The following is a 22,875-nucleotide window of genomic DNA, read 5'->3' as shown; positions in this document are numbered from 1 at the left end:
ATTCCATGGGGATTTAAATCACATCGCTTCACAGACATTTCTCACTGGTGATGCCTGTGTGTTCTTCAGTTTCTGGATTTCTTATCTGACCCCTTCAGTCTGACTTGTTGAAATGAAATGAAGAATGCCTGGGGTTTCCAATGGAGACCAGGAAACTCTGCTTTGCTTTGGAGAAATATAGTGCAATAAAATGCCTGGTTCCCTAAGAAAGTCAAACTGTAAACGTTTCAAGTGAGTTAGCCCTGTTGACATTAATATCTCTGTGCCTCAAGCGTCTATTTGCAAAATGGATGTAAGGAAGTCTCCTCATCTCACAGGACATCTGGGAGAACAAAGTCATTGCTCATATGCTGAGGAGTGGTAGGGAGATGGATAACTCTCTCTCTACGATGGAATTTGAGTAACACTGGTGGAGCACCAAACAAAGATGTTAGGCAATTAACAATGCATTTCATCATTCCCCTGGTGGGGAATATCAGGTGAGCAGCTATGCCTCGTCTATTCTGTGTAAAAAGAGGAAGGACAAGAGCATGGCAGAGAGGATAGTTTATGACCATGCAGTTAAAGGATAGCACAGCACACGTGATGGAGCTAAGCCAGGTTTGCAAGAGCATCCCTGCCTCAGGAGCTCTGTGTTTGGCACTGCCAGCTGTCCCTGGGCTATGGGTGTCCTGCACCGTGCAGTGCTGAGTTAAAAGCGCCAAAAGAAAGCTCAAGGAGGGTGACTGACAAAACATCATGCAGCAAAGCCAGGTGTCCTCACTCTTGTGTGCTCTCTGCACTGAAATTCACTTACCCAAAGGGCTCGTGCACCTCAGGGCTAACAGTCAGCAAGAGCCCAGGTACCAGTAGGTACATATGTGGCAGGGTTGAGTTGGAGAATTAATTTGCAATTCAAATGTAGTTACTGAGGTAGATAAATTTAATTATTTAGAGACATTCAAGCCAGATTTCTGAGTGCCACACTCATGTGTATTTGTCAAAAACAATCATTTGCTTCATTTACTCTGCAATGATTTTCATATTTTGAATTGTCACCTCAGCTCTTAAAGTTGTGATGTATGGCTGGCACTGAAACATCCGAGGAACTCCAGACAAAGAGTAAACGCTTGGGCACGTGGCCGAGGCTGTTCTTGCTCCGGTGTTACAACAAGCAGGCTGTATTGCTCAGTGCTGGCTGTCAGAGCTGATACACACCACCATCTGGCAGGTGCACATGGGGAGAAGGTCAGATTATCATCGTGCCTAGGTGTGTAACTGTGTGGAGGAGGCCAGGAACAAAAGCCATGCGTTACAGAAAATGAAGCCTCAGCAGATGAATTCCCCACGAGGCAATGGGAAAATCTTGCTCGCCTTATTTACTTCAGTGATTTCATTGAGGTGAACGTGCATGAGAAAGGCAGGCAGGACCTGTGTAGCTCTGATGAAAGATACAGAAGGAGCATGCTTAAGACAGAGATGGAAATTACAACCCTATGGTAGAGTAGAAATGGAAAGAAATTGGGAGTAGATGTGCAGCAAATTTTCTGAGAGCATACATCTAATTTTACTCTTTTCAGATACACCATTGTGAATAGTACACAATTTTCAGCCCAGGCAGATCTGGCACTAGCATATTTTAGAGGCTTTTCAAGTGGAGTGGCACAGTGCAGCTCCAGGCCCTCTGTTCCTCATGATTAATGCATCCTGCTTTCTGTGTACGAGAAACCTCAGGCTGTGCAGGTACATCACGGGCACATAAATGGGAAGAATTCAGAACGTTTTTTTCTCGCAACCCTGGTGACTGAAAAATGCAGAAATTTTCCCTTTTCCTTTTCACCTGACCTCTTAGCTTTGGTGAACTCTGTCTATCTCTAAATAAGAAACCTTCTTGTTCTGCATTCTGATGGATGATTCTGCTTTACAACGTGACATTTTACAACTAATAGAATATTTCTGGAAAGGCTCATGTCATGCAAATCAAAGATATGCTTTTGCATCATAACCAAGAATATTGTGGGACAGTGTCCTTAAAAATAATATTTATTATATATTTTTATTTTATTGAATTTGTTTTCTACCTGCTGTACATCACTGTGACATATTCTTTTGTTAAAAGACTTCCAGAGGGAAAAACTAAGTTTTCTTTCCTTCAATATTATGTGCTTGGACACCTTGACTTCTAAAAGGGAGAGAAATCCTCTCCCTGTTTTAGGGCCTAGATATAGATATTTTTGACTAAATATACCACTAAATATGGAATTTATCTGAATTTGTTTTGTTGTTTGGGTGTACAAAGCACACAGTGCACGAAAATGTAAGTCACTCCTTCTGGCTACTCACCATGATTGTATATTATCTGTCTTACCATCCCAAATGAGACATACAGAGAACCCTGCAAGCCTGATGGCTCCCTAGAGATTATCATGGCTCTGGTATCTCCAGTGATATTAAAATGAAGGATCATTAGGCTTTTGCATAGACAAGATTGTCTTGAAGACCCAAGCCCACTAAATTTTAGGATGTGCTTTCCAACATTAGTGTTTCTAACGCACGAGGACAATTTGCTGACCTCCCTGTGTGCCTGCAGTGCCCCTCCCTGTCCCCTCCTCGGTGTGCAGCACCTGAGCTGATGTGGTGGAAACCATATACCTGGCAAGAAGTGGGGCTCCCCTCCGGCAGCTGTGCTGTTGCAGTGGGACTGTGTGAGGACAACCTGGCAGCCTGACCACCTCCACTGGATGGCATGGCTTGGAGTCTCTGAGGGAGCAGGGTTGGGGGGATGGTGCTGTGCTGTGTCCCTATTATAGACCAGAGCCCCACTAGAGAGATAAAATAAGCTGGGAGATTGTGCATCTGCACCTGTGAAGTCAATGGAAGGGTAGCAAACAGACACCCCCACAAACCCCAGAAACCCTCTCGCCATCTGCCACCCCGTCCAGATTGCCATGGACATCATCGCTCCCTGCCCCTCCCTGTGTCCTCCTGTGCTTACCCACAGCCCTCCACCACCACCACGATCACCTGAGTTTCACCCCTGTCTGACAGACCTACTCGCTCATTTGTTCTTGTGATGACGATATTCAGGTTTTGTCTAAACTGCCAAAAAATCTTTGAACTGGTGCCACTCGTGAAGCATTTCTCTAACTCTCATGTGAATTATTACTTCCTTGTCTGGCCCCTGTTTGCAGGTTGTCTCATCAGAGCCATTGGGCGAATGGATGGAAACATCATTGGTCCAAGAAATGTGGCTTCAGTGTGATGATTTCAAGTATTTGAGTACTCCCTTTATGCGATGTGTTGTAAGTCTGAGATGATGAAATGACAGTAAGTTTTGGCTGCTCATAAATTTTTCATTACCCTTTGTAACGGAGGTGGGAGAGGCTAGGCAGGCCTGGGTTGCAATTAAAAGAAACAGCAGAAAAACCCTATTGATGGGTAGTGGAGAGGTGTCGTTTTACTCATTTATTTGGTTTTCCTGTACCACTAGTTTGCATTAGGCTCGATGCGAATTCATGAAATTTGAATGAGTTTACAATATTTTTTAGGTAAGAGCAGTCCTTGCACAATAAAAAAAAGGAAAGGTAAGCTGTAGTATTCAATTATGCAAGAATAGGGAGACAGTACAGAGCAGCTGACTCAAGGCAGATAGACTGAGTGTTGGACAACGCTGTGGTGCTGCAAATCTATCCTTTAACGATTATTTATTAAGAACAGACAATATGTGAACTCTCTCTCTCTGGCTTCTCTTTAGCTGGATGCCATCAATAGAGGAAGGCTAACAATAGTGATTTTGGGATAGGCAGAAAGATGAAAAAATGGTGCAGGTGTGGAAAGAGTATTGTATTTACCTTTTCTGCAATGAAAACAGCATGGATTTGAATGCTGCTGTTGCTATTGATTCTTCTTGACTTCATTGAGAGATACATGCAGTCAGAGAAGTGGAGTTTGATTCTATGTGGCTAAACATTTAAGCAAAGCTGTCACTGGCTTTTCAAGGCAAAAATTCAATTACTGGGATTTCGACATCACTACCTATTTTCTCGGAATTATTTTAAGATCTGGTATCATCCTTGCATTTTTCCAATATTCTTGTTTTTCTTCACTGTTTCTTCCTTTCTACTGAGGGCATCATTATATTTTGCCTTATTTTTCTCCTTTTTTCCCCCATTCCACTTATTTCTTTGACTCTTCCCCTCTTACATTAATCTCTTTTCTCTCCCTGCATACTTTCTGTTCTTTCATTTGCCCCTTTTTATCTCCCCCATGCAATCTCTCTCCCTTTTACATTAACAGGCCAGCCACAAGCAGTCAGCAGTTTAAGCTGGCTTTTTATAGCAGTAAAGAAAATGAGCCTTTCCATTTGTGAATAAAAATATTCTTGATAACTTTGAATGACTCTTTCTAGCAGTTTGAAATGGTGAAAGAGGAAGTCTGAGGTGTGCTTCTGAAGAAGATGATTCTGCAAAGGCAAATGCTGTGGTGGATATTACATTCTGCATTCTGAAAATCTTAAAAAAGTCATTTGATGGAGCTGGACACACTAAACACATAATATGTGCTGATAGCAACACAGATATTTCATTGTGTTCCATTGCTGAACCCCTTAATTGTCTCCAGTGACTCTGTATAATGTGATTATCAAAAGATCTGACTGGAAAAACAACTGTAGTCCTGTTCAAGCTTTTCTTCCCATTCCAAATCTGCTTGCTGAAGGACCTTGCCAGTTCTCTGTCATTGTTTGGCATTCTCAGTGTGTTACACGACAGAAACAATGCCTGTTGTATTAGCTGGCCTGTCTGGCATTCCTAAACTTCAGGACAGAGGTGAATTGAAAGTTCTCCATACGAGCATTTAATTCTTAGTTCCAAGGAGCAGAAGGAGAGTTCCTCCTGTTGGTCCATGTACTGTACCTGAAATGGGGGAGACTTCCAGTATGCTGGCAATTTCCTTCAGGTAGGAACTGTTAAAACAAGATTTGAAACTAAGGTCATAATCCTTTTCCTACCACTTGTGTACAAACCAAATGTAAGCATGTACATAATACACAGTTGGATTCAATGGTCTTTAAGGTAATTACCAGCCTAAATGATTCCATGATTCTGTGACAATGTTGACTAAGAACAACTCAGCCAGTGGAAGATAAAGGGGACATCAGAGGCAGAAATGGGATGCCTGGAGGAGTGCTTCTTCTGTTTCCCTGGTTAATCTTGCTTCACTTCAGCCAGTTAATTTGGAAACCGGGAGCTCAAGACAGTTCTTAGTTAAGCTCTGGTGGTAATTCCCAGTGGCCAACCTAATCCAGATGCCCACATCGGATTCAGCTGCTCAAATTAGGAGGTTAGCCCCCTCCAAGGGCAACAGTGGAGAGAGATCCTGCAGAGCTTGTTGAAAGTGGGACCTTAATTGAGCTTGAAGGAATCTTTGCCCTGAGGACAAAAGGAATTCAGTGGGACACTTGCTGAATGTAGGGTTATGAAAACTGAATTGTGGAGCAAAGCTACTGCAGTGAAAACACACTCACCTAAGGCTGTGCTAATATAATTTTGAATAATGAATATGTGAGAGGAAACCAATTTACTTTTAGATATCCCACAAACAGAAAAAATATCAGATAAATTATTCATTTGCATAGGCTGATAGGAACTCATTAAACACTGAAAGACTGATTTGCAAGAAAGAAATGGAGAAAGTATTTAATCTGGTATTTCTCATCTCCTAAGCTTCCAATAAATGTCTATCCAGCAAATTAATTTGTCTCTTTCTTCTGCTGTTATTCTGTACTTCATGGACCCTCTTTACTGAATGTTTTATGGCAGAGATTTTCTGCGAGCCAAAGAGCTTGAATTTCACAGCTACATATTAAAGTGCATCAGAAAACAGTAGAAGACATCCCATTTTCTCCACTTACTTGTGGCTGAATTGCTACAAATTTTTAAATTACCATACTTAAAAGTATTAGCTACAGATACATAAATCTCCCGGTTTTTTTTGAACATATCCCAGCCTCTACAGGCCAAGAATCCAGCTTTTACATTAAATAACACAACAAGCAATTCTAGGTGCCTCTGTTTCTGAATATACAATCTGAGCCAATTTAAAGGGACATAGCTTGTGGCAACCTAAATTGTTATACTGTACTCAAGTTGGAAAATATTGAATTCTTGTAGAAAAAGGGCTGAATCAGTATCTAGGTTGTTTCAAGCAGTTTTTTGTGTAACCTGTTCTTTAAACCCTGCTAAAGATGGTTCTATGGCCAGCCTAGGCAGCATATTCCCAGTGCATGCCTATTCTTGGAATTAGGATATTCAAATTGAATTATATTTGCTGCAAATTAAGCTGATTGTGTCTTGTCCCACCTTCAGGGGACAAAAGAAACATTTTATACCTCTTCTTCTTATATATCCTTTTCATACAGAAAAGTGTTACTGTGGGTCTTAAATTCTTCTAAACTAAGGAGGCTTTCCTGCACAAAGTGTATTTTCCTGACTCCTCATTCTCATTCAATTCCATACTCCTTCCAAGGGTCATGCCCACAGTGTTCAGTTGAAGATTCATCACCTCCAAGGAGAACAGAAAAAAAAAGTGTCTTCCATGTCTTCTGTATGTGATTCTTTTAATAAGCTGGGTAAGGATTAGATGTGTTGGCTTTGTAGCTGTGCCATACTTTTTATTCTCTGTGAAGCAGTGACCAAGTGCAACCTCTGATACTCTTCCACAAAAGTGCTATTTAATCAGTTTTGTGCTTGCACCACTGATTTCTCTTTCCTCTGTGCCCTTGTCTTTTTTTAATTTCTTATAGTTGATTTCACATCATTCTTTCAAGGGTCTGAGTGCATTTTGACTCTGTTGTCAGGCTTCAAAATTCTGCAGTCCTTCCAAACTTAGACAGACAATGCTTTATTAATATACTCTCCTGTCCACTATCCACGCTGGTAGTAGTGAAAATATTGAATAGAGCTGGCCCTGAATAGCCCACGTGGCTTATGACTGCTAAGGGTACCAGTGAGTGCACAAAATGTGAGCATACACACACATAAAATGCAGATGTAGAGATGGAGTTGAAATTTGACATGATAATTCCAATTGTACCACAATTACTCTGGGATTTGAACACAATTAAATTTCATAGTCACCTCTCTTTTCCAAAATAGTGCCATTTGACACTGTAATTGCTTTGTATTCAAAGCACAGACCAAAACTGCTGCTACAAAAATCACTGTGATTCTGTAACCATTAGAAAAACTAATGCTATGGCCTCTCCACCCATTGTACTTCCATTAAACTCACAGAACATCTTTTGTAAAAATAAGTAGCATGCTTGGCTTTTGCTCCCTCAGTAGTATTTTGGACATAAGTCATTAGATCATCTTTCTCTGTTTCCTGTGGTCTATTGAGGAAAGGAGAAAAATTATCATCTTGCCAGAATTATGGTTTGCTTTCCTTTGCCAATGGAAGTTGTGTTGGCTAAGGCTGTAGGGGAATGGGCTGAGATCACCCTTTTGCACTGTAATCTTTTATGTGCGTATGTGTGAGATAAATGAGGATGAGAACAAGCAAGGAGAGAAGGAAGGTGGCATTGCAGGAGGGCAAGGTGCCAGGAAAATCTTTCTCTCAAGAAAGACTGAAATGTCTGGAAATGTGCATTGTCACTCCCAGAGGAGAGGGGGACAGTCCTGCCGGACGTCTGCAAAGCAGAGCCTTTGAATGTTATGGAGACTTGGTGGAATAACCCATGATTCCTTGGGCAAACTGGAAGGAGCCTGACTCTCTGCAGAGCTGTGCATCATTTTCCTGTTTTGAGGGCATTCCAGAGATTTACCCATTCCCCAGACATAAGTGGAAGACCTGTTTCCCCTTTCCTTGGCTTTATGGCCAAGGGGAGAGCCCAGGCATTAGAAACCCTCTGGTGTTTCATTACTGGTAGATTGTTGGAAAAGTGCAGTCCTTTAGGCAGTGACCTAGTTAAGGCTCCTACTCCTGCAGAAATTTGGTGTTCCCACCTAGGCAGCTCCTAGTAAATCCCCAGTAAGCTGTTCCTTTTCTCTCCCACACTCTCTGGAAGGTTGTATCTCTCTTTTTGCAGGTGTAATTCAATCAAACAAGAACTGCATATTCGTCGCTAGTCATTGCCTCGTCCCCCAGGCACTGACCGAGTCATTACCTACCCGTCGGCCTCATCGGGAAGTTGCATAATGCTGCAGAGACACAATGGAGAAAGGGTATTTTTTAAATGTGTGCTTTATTTTTATTTTTTTTTTTTACTTTAAACCTGTATAAATAAATACAAAATGGCAAAGAGGTTCATGTTTATTAAACATTGCATTTGATTGTATGACATTACACAGTGTGTGTCACAATAGTTCACCTTGTAATTGTGTCCTTTTAGCTGTTGGTGCATAATTCTATAACTCATAGGATACAATTAGTCCTGAAGCTGCATCCAGCCACCCTTTTAGTGGAACCCCTGAGTGCTTACAATTGCAAGAGCGTATTAGGGGAGCGCTTGAGTCAATTGGCCGAAATGGGGGAATTTCATAAGAGAAACCTGGCATAGCAAAAGGAGAAGGTAATGAAAGGTGCAGGATTCTTGAGAAAAGAAAAGGTAATAAAGGTTTGGAGCATTTTTATTTCTGATTTTCTTCCCCTTAGCAGTTAACAGATATATATTGGAATTAACAAAAGTCAGCAGAGACCACAGGTTCATTTAAAAAGATTTTTTTTTCATGCTCACTGAGAGCAGGCAAACAGACAAACCTTGCATGATCAGTTTTTACCTGATGAGCTGGTTCATATTTTGAAAAGGGTAAAAATATACTCAACCACTTGATGAAATGCTGATTCTCCAAACCCACTTATGATCCTCACCCAGTGAAGGTCAACTGCCAAGGTTTTATAGACATTCTCTGGTCACGATTCGCTTGCTTGCTTCTTTAAATTGCACTCCATGTGCTTTTTCACATTCATTCTCTCATTCATTCTCTTCAAAAAGCTTGAATAGAGCTACTTTCCCTTCACATTTAGAGCTTATTTGCCAGAAACAATTTTTCAATTCTGCTTGGCCTGTTTAAAGCAAATTGTTTTCAGGTAGATCAGAATTTTGTATAGATTTTTCTCATTATTCTGTGAAATGCATATATTTTATATGTATTTTAGGAATGGGGTAGCTATAAAGGATGACCCTTGACTACTTGAGATCTATGAATGGCCACCTGAGTGTGGTTTATATTTGCTCACTGGATGATATTAATGGGAACTATGTCTAAAACAATTACGGATCTGAATGGTGTGTGAGCACCAGGGATCTGGTGATGTTACACATAAGCCATAATGAGAAGTTAAAAAATATAGAGAGGTTTTGGACTTTCACAATCGTTCCTGGCTTTATTTTCCCTGGATCAGCCGATTCTGCATTCAAAACTGCATTTCCATACAAGTGCAATGTTTGCTATTGTTTGCTTTTGCTGCTGCCTTGCTGGGAAGCCCCATCTTCTCCAGTCACTGGAGCTGGAGCTCAATACCTTCCTTCCCTTCATCAGCATTTTGAAAGAAGCCTGGTGGGTACCTTTCTTACCAGGTAACTATTTACCACTTTATTGTTCCACAACACAATTTTATCCAAACACAGCTACTCCACTGCTTTGATACTGGCCATACTGCTGTTCCCTGGATCTGTGACAAAGCAGACATTTTAGAAGAAAGTCAGAAGAGATACATCTTTTCTCAACTCACCTTCCACCTCTCCCTTCCTGCACAGAAGTTTTTGTAAATGATTTTATATGCTTTGAGTTTATCAGACTCAATCAGAGCAAAGGTAAAAATGTGAACTTTTTTTTTTTTTAAAAAAAGAAAAACCTATCTTTTCTGTGGAAAATTTCAAATCCATCAACTCTATCCACCTCTTCTCCCCTTCCCAATGATTTATTTCTATTGGGCAACATGATTTCAATCCAGCTGCTACACTCTGCTTGGAGTATACTGAAAACCCATAGTTATTCCTGGCTTAGGAGTGGAATATTGAGCACCTTTTTAAAATTTGGTAGTGGAAAAAAGGAAGCTCAGAAAACCACTGGTAATTGAGCCTCACAAAACTAGCTGCCACTTAACTGAAATAATGGGACTTTTACTCGCTTTCCAATTCTCTCCTTCCCGCTGTGGCCACCTTCATTTCCAAGTGTACTAACAGAGGATAGAGATGTCAGGTGTGGAAACCTTCTGGGGTGAATAAAAGAGCTCATATCTAAGAAGATCGGTTTGATCTAAACAAAATCTCTTTCACCAAACAGGTATCTCAATAAAACTTGCAATGTGAATCTCAGAGGGACTCTGTGGCACGAAGCCAAAGGCTGAGGGCTACCTAGCTTTGGAAAAGTGTAAGTACGCCTGGATAGCATCCACAGCACATCTACATCTTAGTGCATCCACAGTGTACCATAGAGGCCAATTTTTCTTACAAGTTTTTGAAGTACATTAAAAATTTGAATGCCCTCTTCTGCACATCTCTCTGATGAAGAAGTAATAAAGCTGTGCCCTGCCATGGCTCAAGTATGGGCTGTTTCCTGTGCTGGTCTGTGCTCAGCCCTGTGTATCAGGTCTTTTGTCAGTCAGGCAGTGTCAGAGAGACAATCTGCCTTGAATGTAAACTGATAAAATGAATCTCAGCCTTTGGCTTCAAGGGGAAAGGAAAACAGTTGCCTGGAATGTGGAATGTGCTGGCCCATGCTTTAAACAAGTTTTATTAGTTATAACTCCCTAGAAACTTCTCACCAAGAAGAGGTGTTGATGCACACAAAGAGTAAGTATGTCATTAAAATATTTTTCCCATAATTTTTTTCCATTTTTCCCTTACCCAGGTTCCACAGTTCAAAGCTCTGTTGGTTGTAGCTGTCAATAATTCAAAACTCTTACCTTATTTCTGTTCTGGTGCTGGAACAGACCACCTTAAGAGCTCTCCAGGGCTGTGAGTACATTTGGGAGCTTTTCTGTGTAGGTTTTTATGGAGTTCTCTACAATAAACGTAGGCATTTCTCATCTGAGTTGATTTTTTTGTCTGCCTTGACTTTACAGTTTCCAATATGTATTTGTCATTTCTACCTGTGAAATGTTCTCCATGAATTTATTATTTGCTTCTCACTTTAAACATTTTGTATTCTGAGATTTTGGCTTTTGAAGCACACACTGGGCAAAAAAAAAAAAAAAAAAAAGAACTCAATGAAGTTAGCAATCCTTTCCATAATTCTGAAGTCACATATCTCAGCTCCACATTTCCCCTTTCTAAGCCAAATTCTTTTAACCTTTTCCTGCAAATTAGACTCTTCAGGCTTGGTGTCACCACTGACTGTGAGGCAGGAACTCTTCCTTTGATGGAGAGGTTTGGAAAGTGCTGAATGAGCAGTTTAAATGGTATTTTTTTCTCTCTTTCTCTCCTCATTTCTGGAACCTCCATATTATAAATCTGCTGTGTATAACATCTACAGAGATGGTGTGATATTAAATAGAATACGATGTCCTGACACTGAGGTTTGAATGCTTCTTCTTGCTAGATCTAATAAAGTTCTGTCACTTGTATATATCAGAGGCATGTCAGATCAGCAAAATGCTGTTGGCATTTCTCTAAGAGCTGTTGTAGCCACCCTTCCAGTAAGATGCAAGAAACTGATAGAAACAGGTCCCATGAGAGGGACTAATGAGCAGGAATAATTCAAAAATTATAATGTGGCCACTGCCCCTGGAGCCAAAACCAGGAGAGGCTTGGCAGAATCCCACCCCTCTTTGCAAGAGAGGTACGATATACCAATTGGTAAAACTGTCAATAGACAAGTCTGGAACAGCTTGCAATAGCATGCTGAGAGGAAAGAAAAGAGAGAAATTCAATTGCAGAGGGATGTTCTTGACTCAGGAATCACCTTAAGAGAGATGGTATTTCCCACTTCTCACTGCAGGTAATGTGCCTGAGGGCTCACTTTGTCCAGAAAGAAAATTGATTGCATTTTCAAAAGAAAAGAAAAGAAATCCTTCCAACACATGAGTATTTTATCAGGAAGGTATGGCTATTTCAGAACCAGTAAAGTCAGCTGCTTTTCTGTAAGTAAGAGTTGCAGTAAAATGAAGAGTGAGGCTCAATTTGTCATTTCTCAGTAAGTTATGAGCCAGAATCCATCTGACCGATCTCTTGTTCTGTATGATATTGTTTATATCTCACGTTAAAGTCCAGGGCTCTAATCTGGGCTCCAGATTAGACTACAAATGATATCCTACTTTTATTCCAAAGCAGTCAAGTACTGAATCTATATTTGAAAACACATAACTAGGCATCTGTGAATTTTTATTTTCCTTATATGGACAGACTCTGCCTTTTATTAGACAGCCTTAATATACCTTACAGATGCCAATACGCTTATATAATTTTTCTCACTCTTCATTCTGCCTTAGACCTTCTTCCCTTTGCAACACAGAAGTTTTTTACATGATCTTTCCCATTCTCCTGACACAATAAACCTGAGTATTCTCCTTTCTCAACAGCATTTCTGCAGGAAGCTTCTTTGTTCCTAAACCCCTTACCAACTTCTCTGTTGCTCCTCCCCTGCTGATTCATTACTAATTTCAGGACAGCTAAGCTAAACTATTCTTCCTACCAGCTTTCAAATATGTTTCTAGGTTGGCTTTTCCTCTTTATACGGAGCCAACTTGAGTTGGGCGTATAAGAAATACATAATTGGTATGGGGGTGTATGCACTATATATACATTAGTGGGGCATCTCATTTTCCTGAATATAGCTGACAAATATAAAGTCATTTTTTACTTGTAGCATCAAGGAACAGATTGCTTATTATGAAATACAATCAATATGTGAAGGCATGTTTGTTACAAATTGTGTTTTCTGGCATCAGTTTGTTTGTATACATTTAAAATTTTGTTTCCAGCAAACTTCACCTGTGCAACTCAGTAATTTCTAGAAAGATGAATGTCAGTCTTGCTCAAAAGCATGCCTCCTCACAGAACAGAGCATATTTCAGAGGATTGAATGTGGCCAGAAAGAATCAGAATGGAATATTCTGCATCAATTTCTAACATATGCTATTCTATATAGTCTGGATATCCACCTAAGGCCTTGAACGTTGTTCTTAGACTTCTTATATGTATAAATTTTCAAGTGGACTTTTTTTTTTCTGCTGATGGATGGTTAGATTTCTCATTCCCTGGTTCTTTTTAGCTAGGTGCTCAGCATATATTTCAGTTATTCTCCGCCAGTAAACTGAAGTCATAAAAAAAAATCCTGTTCTTCTCAATGGTTATTGCCATTAACCTTTACATATTTAAGTGATATTTATAGGATGAATGTAAACATAAGCACACTTCACTGTTTAGGGTCTGCAATCCTGCCTAGTTTCTGTTTGCAAAGTAGTTGTACAAAGAAGGAAATGTGGTATTTTGGGATGACAATATTCTGATTTGTATGTAGCAGTGTAAAAATCGCACATGGAATTCAGAGATGCTGCTCACAAATGTTTGTTAGGCTGAACTGTATTCCCTGATAACCTAAAAATCAGATTTAACATGCCTCTATTTTGAAGGTATACATACAGATGAATTTTCAGAATAAAAGTGCTGATTACACATTTGGAAAGCTGGAATTTTGTAAATTAGATCTATGGAGAATTGCATGAAGGAGCTCTTGAGAACACAGATGAGGCACACCAGCTTGGTACAAGGGTTTTGTTCTTTGGGTTCCTGTGCGATGCTTAGACAGATGCTAACATTGCATTAGCAATAAGAAAAATTAATAGGAGTTTCAATTTCAGACAGAATTTCATGGATTCTGAATTTGAGGCAATGTGAGAAAGAACAAATGAAAGGGACAAGACCGGGAGCCGTAAAAGGTGACAGGAGTCACCTTTAAATTGCAGACTCAAACTCCCCCTTAAAATAAAGTGGTCAAAAGCCCTTGGCAGCCCAAACTCACCAGCTCTCAGGCCTGTTATTGTTTGCAGTGACTCGGGCTTGGATCTGGCTCACCTGCTTTTTACAGTGAAGTGTAAAAAGTGTAAACATCTCACTGCTACAGCCAGGTGCGGCAGAGCATCTGTGACTGTCCCTCACCCATGTCCCTTGGTGCAGGGGTTTGCTTCTGCATCAAAGCAGTTGGTTCAGGTGGGCCTACACGGGTACTGCTCCCCTTCTACAAAACATTAGGGAAAAACTGGGTGATCTGCCTGGGTATGGCAAGATGATGGAGCACATTCATCAGAAGATCCTGGGGCAGCCACTGTGGTTCTGCTGATGGGAGAGGCGGGTCCCTCAGTGATGATGGGGCTTCCTAAGTTTGTGGATGGCAAGGTCTTGGTAAGAAAATTTTTAATAATAGTAATTCTGTCCAATAGTAATACTTCAGCTCTACCTACCTACCAGATCTCAGTAGGTATAGTATATAGTTACCTACCTCAATAGGTAATATAGTTATATTGAGGAGGTAACCCTAAGTTTTGGATGAAATCAGTTTGAGATTTTTCCCTTAGGTGTTGCTTTGCCTGCTCAGGCTGGGGTTCTGCTGCCGGATTGTCTAGGAATCCCCCAAAAAATGACTAAGATCCCAGTAACATGGAAATTAATAGATGGGGAATGCATTTTCCTTGTCCTTGCTGCCAGGCAGTGTGCAGCCTGGAACAAGAGGGGCTACTGGAGAAGCAGTGTACCTATCATCTTTTGGATGTTGCTGGCTCCATGCTGCAGCAGGTGCCCCTGAACTACTCTACCAACCCTCTCTGTGAGGAGTTGGAGAGGATGCACATCCTGATTATTCAGGCTAGGCCAGGAAAATCAGTTTGTTACGTTGGTAATGGTAATGGATTTCTGTAGCAGTTTGGGAGCACAGGAAGCAAAGAGAGAGACAGCCATTTTATTTCAGGCTTATGCTATACATTGAGATTCATTATACAATTTTTCCCCTAAATTAATACAAAAATAGTAAAAATTGGTTAAAAAAAGCCCAAAAGAAACCCCCTGACATCTTGCAAGCCATTTATTTGACGCACAGGTTAAGACTTCTTGGATTTTAAATATCCTAGAATTGTTTGTACTGATCTGTTTTTTCTTTTTACTTTTTCCAAAATTAAGAAAAAAGGTAATGACTTGCAGAACGCCAACAACATCAGAACAACTTGTGCCTGAGAAGCGGCTGCCCCAGGCAGGCACACATGATGCTGAGGTGCCCTCTTTCCAGGCAGGAAGCTGTGCCAGGGCCACCACAGGGCAAATGGTGGCCTGTCAGGGCACTCCACTCTGCTCCAACCCATGGACCATAGACAGGAATATGTGTTCAAATCCCCTCTTGGGATACTTTTGCCACATCTTTCTCAAAAAAAAAAAAACCCCAACCAAACCAACCAAACAAGAAGTTTGCCGCTGCGCTTTCCTGGCAGCGGACGGGTTAACAAGGGCTGCCTGGAGGCCCAACCCCACCACAATTTGGAGCTAAAGCTCCCCTCTGTTCTTTAATAAGACTGGGGAGGAGGGATAAGGTTGCCCTCAGCCCTGCACTGAGGTGGGGTCACTGGGGGTGTCCTGCAGCAATGGTGTAGTGCCTGGTCATGGGTGGAAGATGCTTCCTACCTTTAGGGAGGGGAAGGGGCTCTCTCCCCTCCCTGCCTCCTCATCAGACCTGTGTGTACCCCAGGAAGGTTTATTTCACAATATTTATAAGAAAATAAATGACAAGTACTTTTAGTGATAAATGTAAGGATAAAACCATGAAAGAAATACTTTGCCCCTACATAGCTAATTGTACAACTTCATTTGTATGGATCTGGGTTTTAACATGTGCAAAGGCAGGGGAGAAAAAAGGCTCTGGGTAATTCTTTCCCATCAAGATCTTCCAGAAAGTGTTCCCAGAGGGCTCATGCCTTACCATGCAAGTCCTGACTCAGCAAAACCCAGCAGTGCTGTCCCAACATGAGGCATGGGAGGAGTGAGCCATGCCCACATGGGAGCTAGTGCACTCTGCAGGCTGTGCATCCCTGGGAACCACCAGGCATGGCTGTGGGAAGGGGACAAGGGCAATGGCACCACTACAGCCCCTGATCTGGCATCCCCAGTGCCCACACACCAGTGCTGTCCCGGCCCCTCTTGCACTCCCATCCTGCTGCCAGTTCCCAGCCATGCCAGAGGACCTACTGGGGCCCACAGCAAATCCATAGCTAACTCCTATTAACTCAGCTTCCCTTCCCTGCATCTCCCTTAACATGCTATCTGCTTCTGAAGTTAACTAATAGGAAAAACGACCATTTTGCTAAGTGTTGAAGTAACCAGTTCTTCTGCCACAAAACCCACTTGCTTTGCTGGCTCTCAGTTTTTCAGAGAAGTCACAGCCTTCCCTCCGATTCCCCTGATCTCTGCCCAGTCATGCCACCACTTTGCTTTGTTCTCCTTTTGAATAAAAATAAAGAAGGTGTTGGCTAAGGGGGGATTTCATGGCTCACAGGAGGACAGTCAGCCTAGAAAAAAGCATTTAAAAGTACACCTTTCAATTTACAGTTCATGTTTTACCTGAATTCAGTGCTGGCTCAGAAAGCTTCTGAGAGCAGATGCAAATCCTCTTGTGGCTCAACATAACCTCAGGCCACTTTGATACTGTTTTCCCTCCAGGTTCATGCAGTTGACCATGATAAGTGTATTTGCTTGTCTTTGGAAAAGCATCTCTTTTTCTCTGACAGACAGGTTTTTCTCAACCTTCCAAACTCTAATTTTAATCTAACTAGAACACTTTCATATTTCTGCTTTGGGCAGCAAATTCTGCCTTCATAATTTATTTTTATAGCATAGTTTTTCCAGCTATACCAAATTTTCTCTTTTCGTTTTTTTCCTCCCGTTAGAAAACTTGTAAATTGAAAGTGGACTTTTACTAAGACAACATTAGAAATGTTACAAGAAAACCTGACTGATCTTGAGGGCCATTTGCATGTTGGTTGGCTCTTTTTCCCCATGTTTACCCTGTAATTAAAAATAAATTGTACACCATACCTTACTGTATGGAATTTTATGTTTGTAGAAGATATATGTGCTCAGTGAGCCACAGTCCTACATGGTCTTGTTAGTCATAGCTAAAACTTTCACTGTTAAACTTAGTCAGTGCCTGACAGTGTACAATACTCTGTTCTACTCTCTGAATTCATAAAAAATTGGGTAATCTATATTGCAAACAAAACCACAGTGATACCTGGGCTAAAAAGCCACTTAAGAGTATGACAAAAATCTGCTTAAGCCTAGGTAGTCTTCCAAAATGAAGGTTCACCAATAAAGGCAAGCTCTTATGCACAGTTAGCCACTGGGAGTGCTTTGGACTGAGAACAGAGCACAGCATCTGCACCTACTGATCAGTCAGTGCAGGGAGGACCAACTGACTTTGGTGAAGATAATTGCTCCAGAGGAAAAAGTCGAAGGGGAGGAAGGCCAAAGTGGCTTAGCATAGTCTGAAACCTTGAGGACACGCTGTTTCTGGTTCATGTTGAGGTATTCAAGCTACCTGTAGAAAAGGAATATTTGGTGCATCCCTCAAACACATCAGGATTCAGGCAGAAATCTCACGGACCCAGGCTGAGTGCACCTTGGATACTTTCATGGTTTTACCTTGCCAGCCCTGGAGGGGGGGAATGAAATGGCAACCTGAGGTGAAATACAGTGAAAAACGTATGTAAGTTGGTTTTGGTTCTGATCTGGATTTTCTCTCCTTTGAGGATGTTTCAGTCTCCTGCCTGTCCTGTCCCTGTGCAGAGAGGGACATGGCTGAATCAGTTCTGGGCAGCTAGCAAGAAAGAGTTACTAGTTAGTGGAGAGGGTAACATGGCACTGAGGGGAACTGTTAGGAAAGCAATATGCCATTAAAAAGATTTTTAGGAATGAGCTGGACAAACATCCTTCAGAAATTATTTAAATGCTATTGACTCCACCTTGGTGCAAGGGGTGGACTGCCTTACTTCTCTGTCTTCTTGGACACCCAAGCCCATTCTGAAGTCATAGGACTGCCTCCACATCCTTTTTCTGACAGATTTGGAGACGCAGGAGTAATTTTATCCCTGGTTTTAACACCTTTCTTGGAGATCTCTGAAAGCCTCACGTGCTGAAATTTAAGGAGAGGCCTCTGAACTACAAGCTTGTCTTTGGATATCTCTTTAAAGACACTCCTGCCTGTGCACAGCAATTAGATGTTAAGAGGTTTATGGTAACCACCTTTGGGTCTGGTGTTTGCAAGTGATAGCACGAGGGATAGCAGAGGTATAAAATCAGTGTTTGCCATGTATTTCTCTCTGCAGTGTAAAAGCAATCTCTTTCACATATATCCCATTTCCAAGAGTTCCACAAGTCAGTAGATTGCTGCAGACGAACTGCAACTCCTCTGTAACTCCCAACTAATTTGCTAATGCCCTCAGAAGTTTAAAAGCCACTACAGCTGCTTCATGAACAGCCAGGAGATAGGGTGACTCTTCTTTAAATGACACTGTGATAATCACAGAAAATCTACAGTGAAATATATTTAAGGAATGATTTTTGGCTGGAAAACATAGCCCCAAGCCTGAGTCTAAAGAAAACAGGGGAAACAGATCTTTTTCCTAGCCTTACATTCATTTGGCTGTCTTCAAGGTGTCCTGGGTTCTGCCAAGGCTGAAGTTGTTGTTACAGCTTCCCAGCTGCTACCTCAGCAACCATTGTTTGTTTAAGCAAAGAGCCTGTGCGTTCCTGGACACAGCTTCCTTTCTTCTGGTCAGAGAAGGGACAGATCCAGGGGAAAGTAAATGTTGCCAGCTGTGCTGCTGGCTTTTTTTTTTTTGCTAGTGAGCATGTAGTGTTTTGCTTCAGGGCAAAATATCTGGTTATCTTCTCTGCTAGGAAGAATGCTTCAGAAGTATCTCTTTGCTTGAAAATGAATATTCACTCAGTGGCATTCGCGGGTTTCAAACAGGGTTTTTGGGGGTCACTGGGACTGGATGCTAAAGAGATGTTTCATGCAATGAAGCATACCCTGGGTTTGTGACCACAGATATGCTAATGACCGTGCAAGTACCACAGGTAGCCTCTGGAGCCACAGTGCTCCCAGTGGTCCATGCTTCATAGCTCCTGCAATATCCCTTCCCCTCCACACTGTCACTGAAGCAAACCTTATGCCAATTGCTGAAAACTTTTCAAGTACTCTTACTTTCTGGACGAGCTGCAAAAAGAGTCCTGTTGTAATACATTCAACTTGCACCACAAAGCAACAGTCCATATATTCATGAGACCACCCAACACACCAGCCAGCTTCCTGATTCCGGGTTTTCATAGGCAATGTATAGTCAGAATACTCTCAGCAAAACCTACAGAATTGGCTTACATATCCCCACTGGGGTTCAACCACATGATAAAACCTTACAGTAATGAGCCTGTCGCTCTTAAGGGTGGAGGGGGCGGAGGAGGAAAGAGATGCTGCTTTATCTGTATTACTCCACATCACAGATGCTGACAGAATTATTGATTTAGAACTCACAGCTCCAAAAAGACTCGGTAATGTAATCTTTTTAAGTTATTTTTTTTTTTTTTTTTTCTCTCAGAAGTGATGTTTTCAATAGGCCCCTTAGATATGGGCTCTTTGGGGACGTTGTTAAACTCGTTGCTGCTAAACCACAGTCCCAGCCTTCGGTTTGTTCCACACAACTCGCATGGTCTACTGTCTCTTGGAAGAGCCCATAGCTGTAAGGTCTATTGCTTTACAGGTACTCTAGGAAGATTGAGGGATTAAGTTATACATTATGTAAAACTACCCACTAATCCTCTTAGTGTGCATTACCAGTGAATGGCCTGAAATAGGCTCTCACTAAAAGAGCCCTAACATTCACTTTCTTGATGACATTTTAGTATTTGAGGTTTGTATCATGGATTTTGGTGCTGAAATATTCAGTACACCATCTTCTGTCTGCTGCTAGATCCACTCACATGACTTTGTAGAGTGCTAACAAAATTGCAGTTGGTAAAGCAGATTACATGTTTAACTAGTAGCGAGACATGTATAAAAGAGAATTATATATTTTCTAGAGTGACAAAGTCACCTGGATTTTTTTTTGTTCTTTTTTTTTGTTCTTTTTTGTTTTTATAAAAAAAAAGAAACAGCTATAAAACCATGATTAAAAATGTTACAAGGGATGATTTTCATTTTAAAATAATGACATTTTTAGAAAAAAAAAAGAAGTGATTTATAACACAAAAGTGTTTGGAAAGCATTTGGTTGCTTTGTACTGCCTTCTTTCCCAGTACAGTTTGCTATCTTTTATATAGTCTTGCATAAATGTTTAGATTAGGGGAGAAAAGAAAAATTAAATGTGATGGCTAAGACTTATAAGAGCTGACTCACTGACTTGAGTTATTGCTGTGCAGAAAGTTTGTAAAGCCTTTACATCCAGCGAACATTTAGTGCTACTTCAGCCTTGACAGTTGACCTTTCAATATGATTTGGTTTAGCCACAATAATTGCAGCATCTGCAGTACAGGCGATGCAGACGACTGCTTAGGAACCCAATTTCTCTCATTAGATCTTACTTCATGCATCTAAAATTCAACCCCCCTTTGCATGTATGTGAAAATTTTCTCATATTACCTGTTATGGGAACTGAGCAAGGTACAATCCCCTGGCCCTTTTTCTTTTTTTTTTTTTTTTTAATTGATTTTTGATTTCTCCCATAATTTTGAATATTCCTGGATTTAGCTTAGAGGAGGGAGGGAAAACCTCCAAACTTCTTCCTCTCCCCAGATATTTAGTCAGTACTGGTTTCTTTTTTTTTTTTTCCTTGGTTTTTGATTTGTTTTGTTTTCAGTAAGACCTAGTGTAAAAAAGCAACCAACAAATCAAGTTAGACTGTTGTAATTTGGTCAACCACTCGGGTGCTATCCATATCCACCATTTCAACACACTCTATTTCCTCACGGTTTTCAGGATTCTTCTTCTCTTTCCTCTTCTTCTTGGAGGGTGGCAGGAAAGTCAGTATCACAGGTAAAATGGCAAAGCAGTGAAAGAAGGTGACTAATGCTATTAAAAACAAGCACCTGAACAGTGTACGGGTCAGATTTGAAGGCACAGCTGCAAGAGGAATCAGACCAACAATATAGCAGAGGTAGCTCTGCAAAATAGCTACCCCATGCACTTCCAGGGCATTTTTCACCCATTTAGTTCTTGTGAACTCTTTGCCCAGGACAAAGGTTGATAACAGTGGAGCACAGTTGTCAATTGTATAATTAATTCCGTAAATTAAGCACAACACAGAAATACAATCTAGTTCCACTTTCCACAAGGTCATAAAACCTATAACTCCAAATTCAACCGAGGCAACAGTTAGAGTGAGCCAGACATTGATCAGAGAGTCTGCGACCAGGAATGCAGAGAAGAAGAGCAGAAATAAAGCACTAATGCAGGAGTTTTGTAAGGGGGCTCCCACTGAAGAGGCATAACGATCCATGTACACAAACGATGGATTGAAAACGATGAATTTCACCTTGGAGGTGAGAGAGAGCTTCCTCAGGGTCTCCAGGAGGTCATAAAGTTCTTCCCTCTTGGTTTCCATTGTCTTTGCCACCAAGAACATCCTGGAGGCCACAACATCAACTTCATTGTTGTATTTCTTGGAAAAGATGATATCCTCTGAAAAATGGGCAAACTGAGGGGTCTTCAGGAAGGAGTTCCTCAACATATCAGTGAAATTCTTCTTGGGCAATCCGGTAGATATGTTGAGTTTCCTAAGGTAATTTAAGTAGCTTTCAAACCAAGATATCCTCACAAAGCCCTTGGTATACTCCAGCACGTCCTCCTGGACACTGGTGTTCCAGTACTCGATTGACTCGTAGATGTAGAACCCAATCACCGGGCTGTAGTTACTGAAGTACTTCTGCTGGGCAGTCGTATACTCGATGGTCCGCGTCGCAGTCGCTACGATGTTGCTCAGGTCTGACCCTTCACTGACCTGCAGGTAGCCCATTAAGGCAAAGGAAATATAAACAAGGTAAAAGAGAACTACAAAAGGCTTGACATAAGTGTTTGTTATCCAGTCACAATAATAGCGTTTCAGGAACCACACCAAAAGATGACTCTCGTAAGTGTTCGTTTCCTCTGAATCATCTGTGTCCTCACTGAATTTGGCTGTCAGAAGAAACCTATACCATGCAGGCTTCTCTTGCAATACCTCTGGCTTTGGTACCTTTCTGCAGAAGATACTATGCTGGTAGTTGTTTTCTATGTAGCCAGTAAACACCAGGCTGGAACCATAAAAGGAGAGTACATAGAGGTAGTTGAAGAAAATTGCAATACAGGAATTGCAGCAGAAAATCCTGGCTGCTTCAATGTTAGTGAAGGGACTGGCACCTATTCCAAAAGTGACCAGGTACATGGCAGTGGTGAGAGAAAACGAGAGCATGGAGTCTGCAAATACAGCTGCAGTCCTCTCTTTAACGTGTTGGTCTTCTCTAGTTTTTCTCCAGGAGGACAACATTTCAAAAGTCCCATATAACCCGTGACCTACAACACAGAACAAAGTGAGTGTTTAAAGTGCTTGAATCAACACGTGGAAAAATGTAATGTGGACATGCTAAAAACTCAAAGAAGACACAGCTGGCCATTACCCGTGCTTGAAGGAAATGTCCTGAAGGAGAGAGAAATGATTACGGAGGTGTGAGCCACAGGAGCGCGTTCACTTCCTGACTAGCAAACCTTACTCCAGAGCTTCTGAGTTCTACATCGCTGGCTCAGGATTCATGGGTTAAAGAAAAAGGATTTTTTTTTTTTTCTGGTTGGCTGTTTAGTTTCACTATTTTGGAGGGCCTGTGATGAAAGATGCTTTCAAATTAGTTTTTCCTGGTGATGGTATCTGACCTGTGGTGAAAACAAA

At 41.3% G+C, this 22,875-nt stretch overlaps 1 protein-coding gene across 1 annotated transcript in view; it reads right to left on the bottom strand.

Moving 5' to 3' along the window:
- Nucleotides 1-8,275: 8,275 nt before the first annotated feature.
- PTCHD1 (patched domain containing 1) overlaps nucleotides 8,276-22,875 on the bottom strand; it is a 46,095-nt gene continuing 31,495 nt past the window's right edge. Inside the window, exon 3 of the mRNA XM_050332373.1 lies at nucleotides 8,276-22,505. Coding sequence (XP_050188330.1) covers nucleotides 20,851-22,505 — 1,655 coding nt within the window. The 3' untranslated portion in view covers nucleotides 8,276-20,850. The remainder of the gene's footprint in view (nucleotides 22,506-22,875) is intronic.

The sequence above is a fragment of the Myiozetetes cayanensis genome, unplaced genomic scaffold (assembly GCF_022539395.1).
Source record: "Myiozetetes cayanensis isolate MyiCay16 unplaced genomic scaffold, myiCay2020 scf5-8, whole genome shotgun sequence".
Classification (NCBI taxonomy): domain Eukaryota; kingdom Metazoa; phylum Chordata; class Aves; order Passeriformes; family Tyrannidae; genus Myiozetetes; species Myiozetetes cayanensis.
The sequence above is the reverse complement of the archived record's forward strand: the minus strand, read 5'-3'. Positions and strand labels throughout refer to the sequence as shown.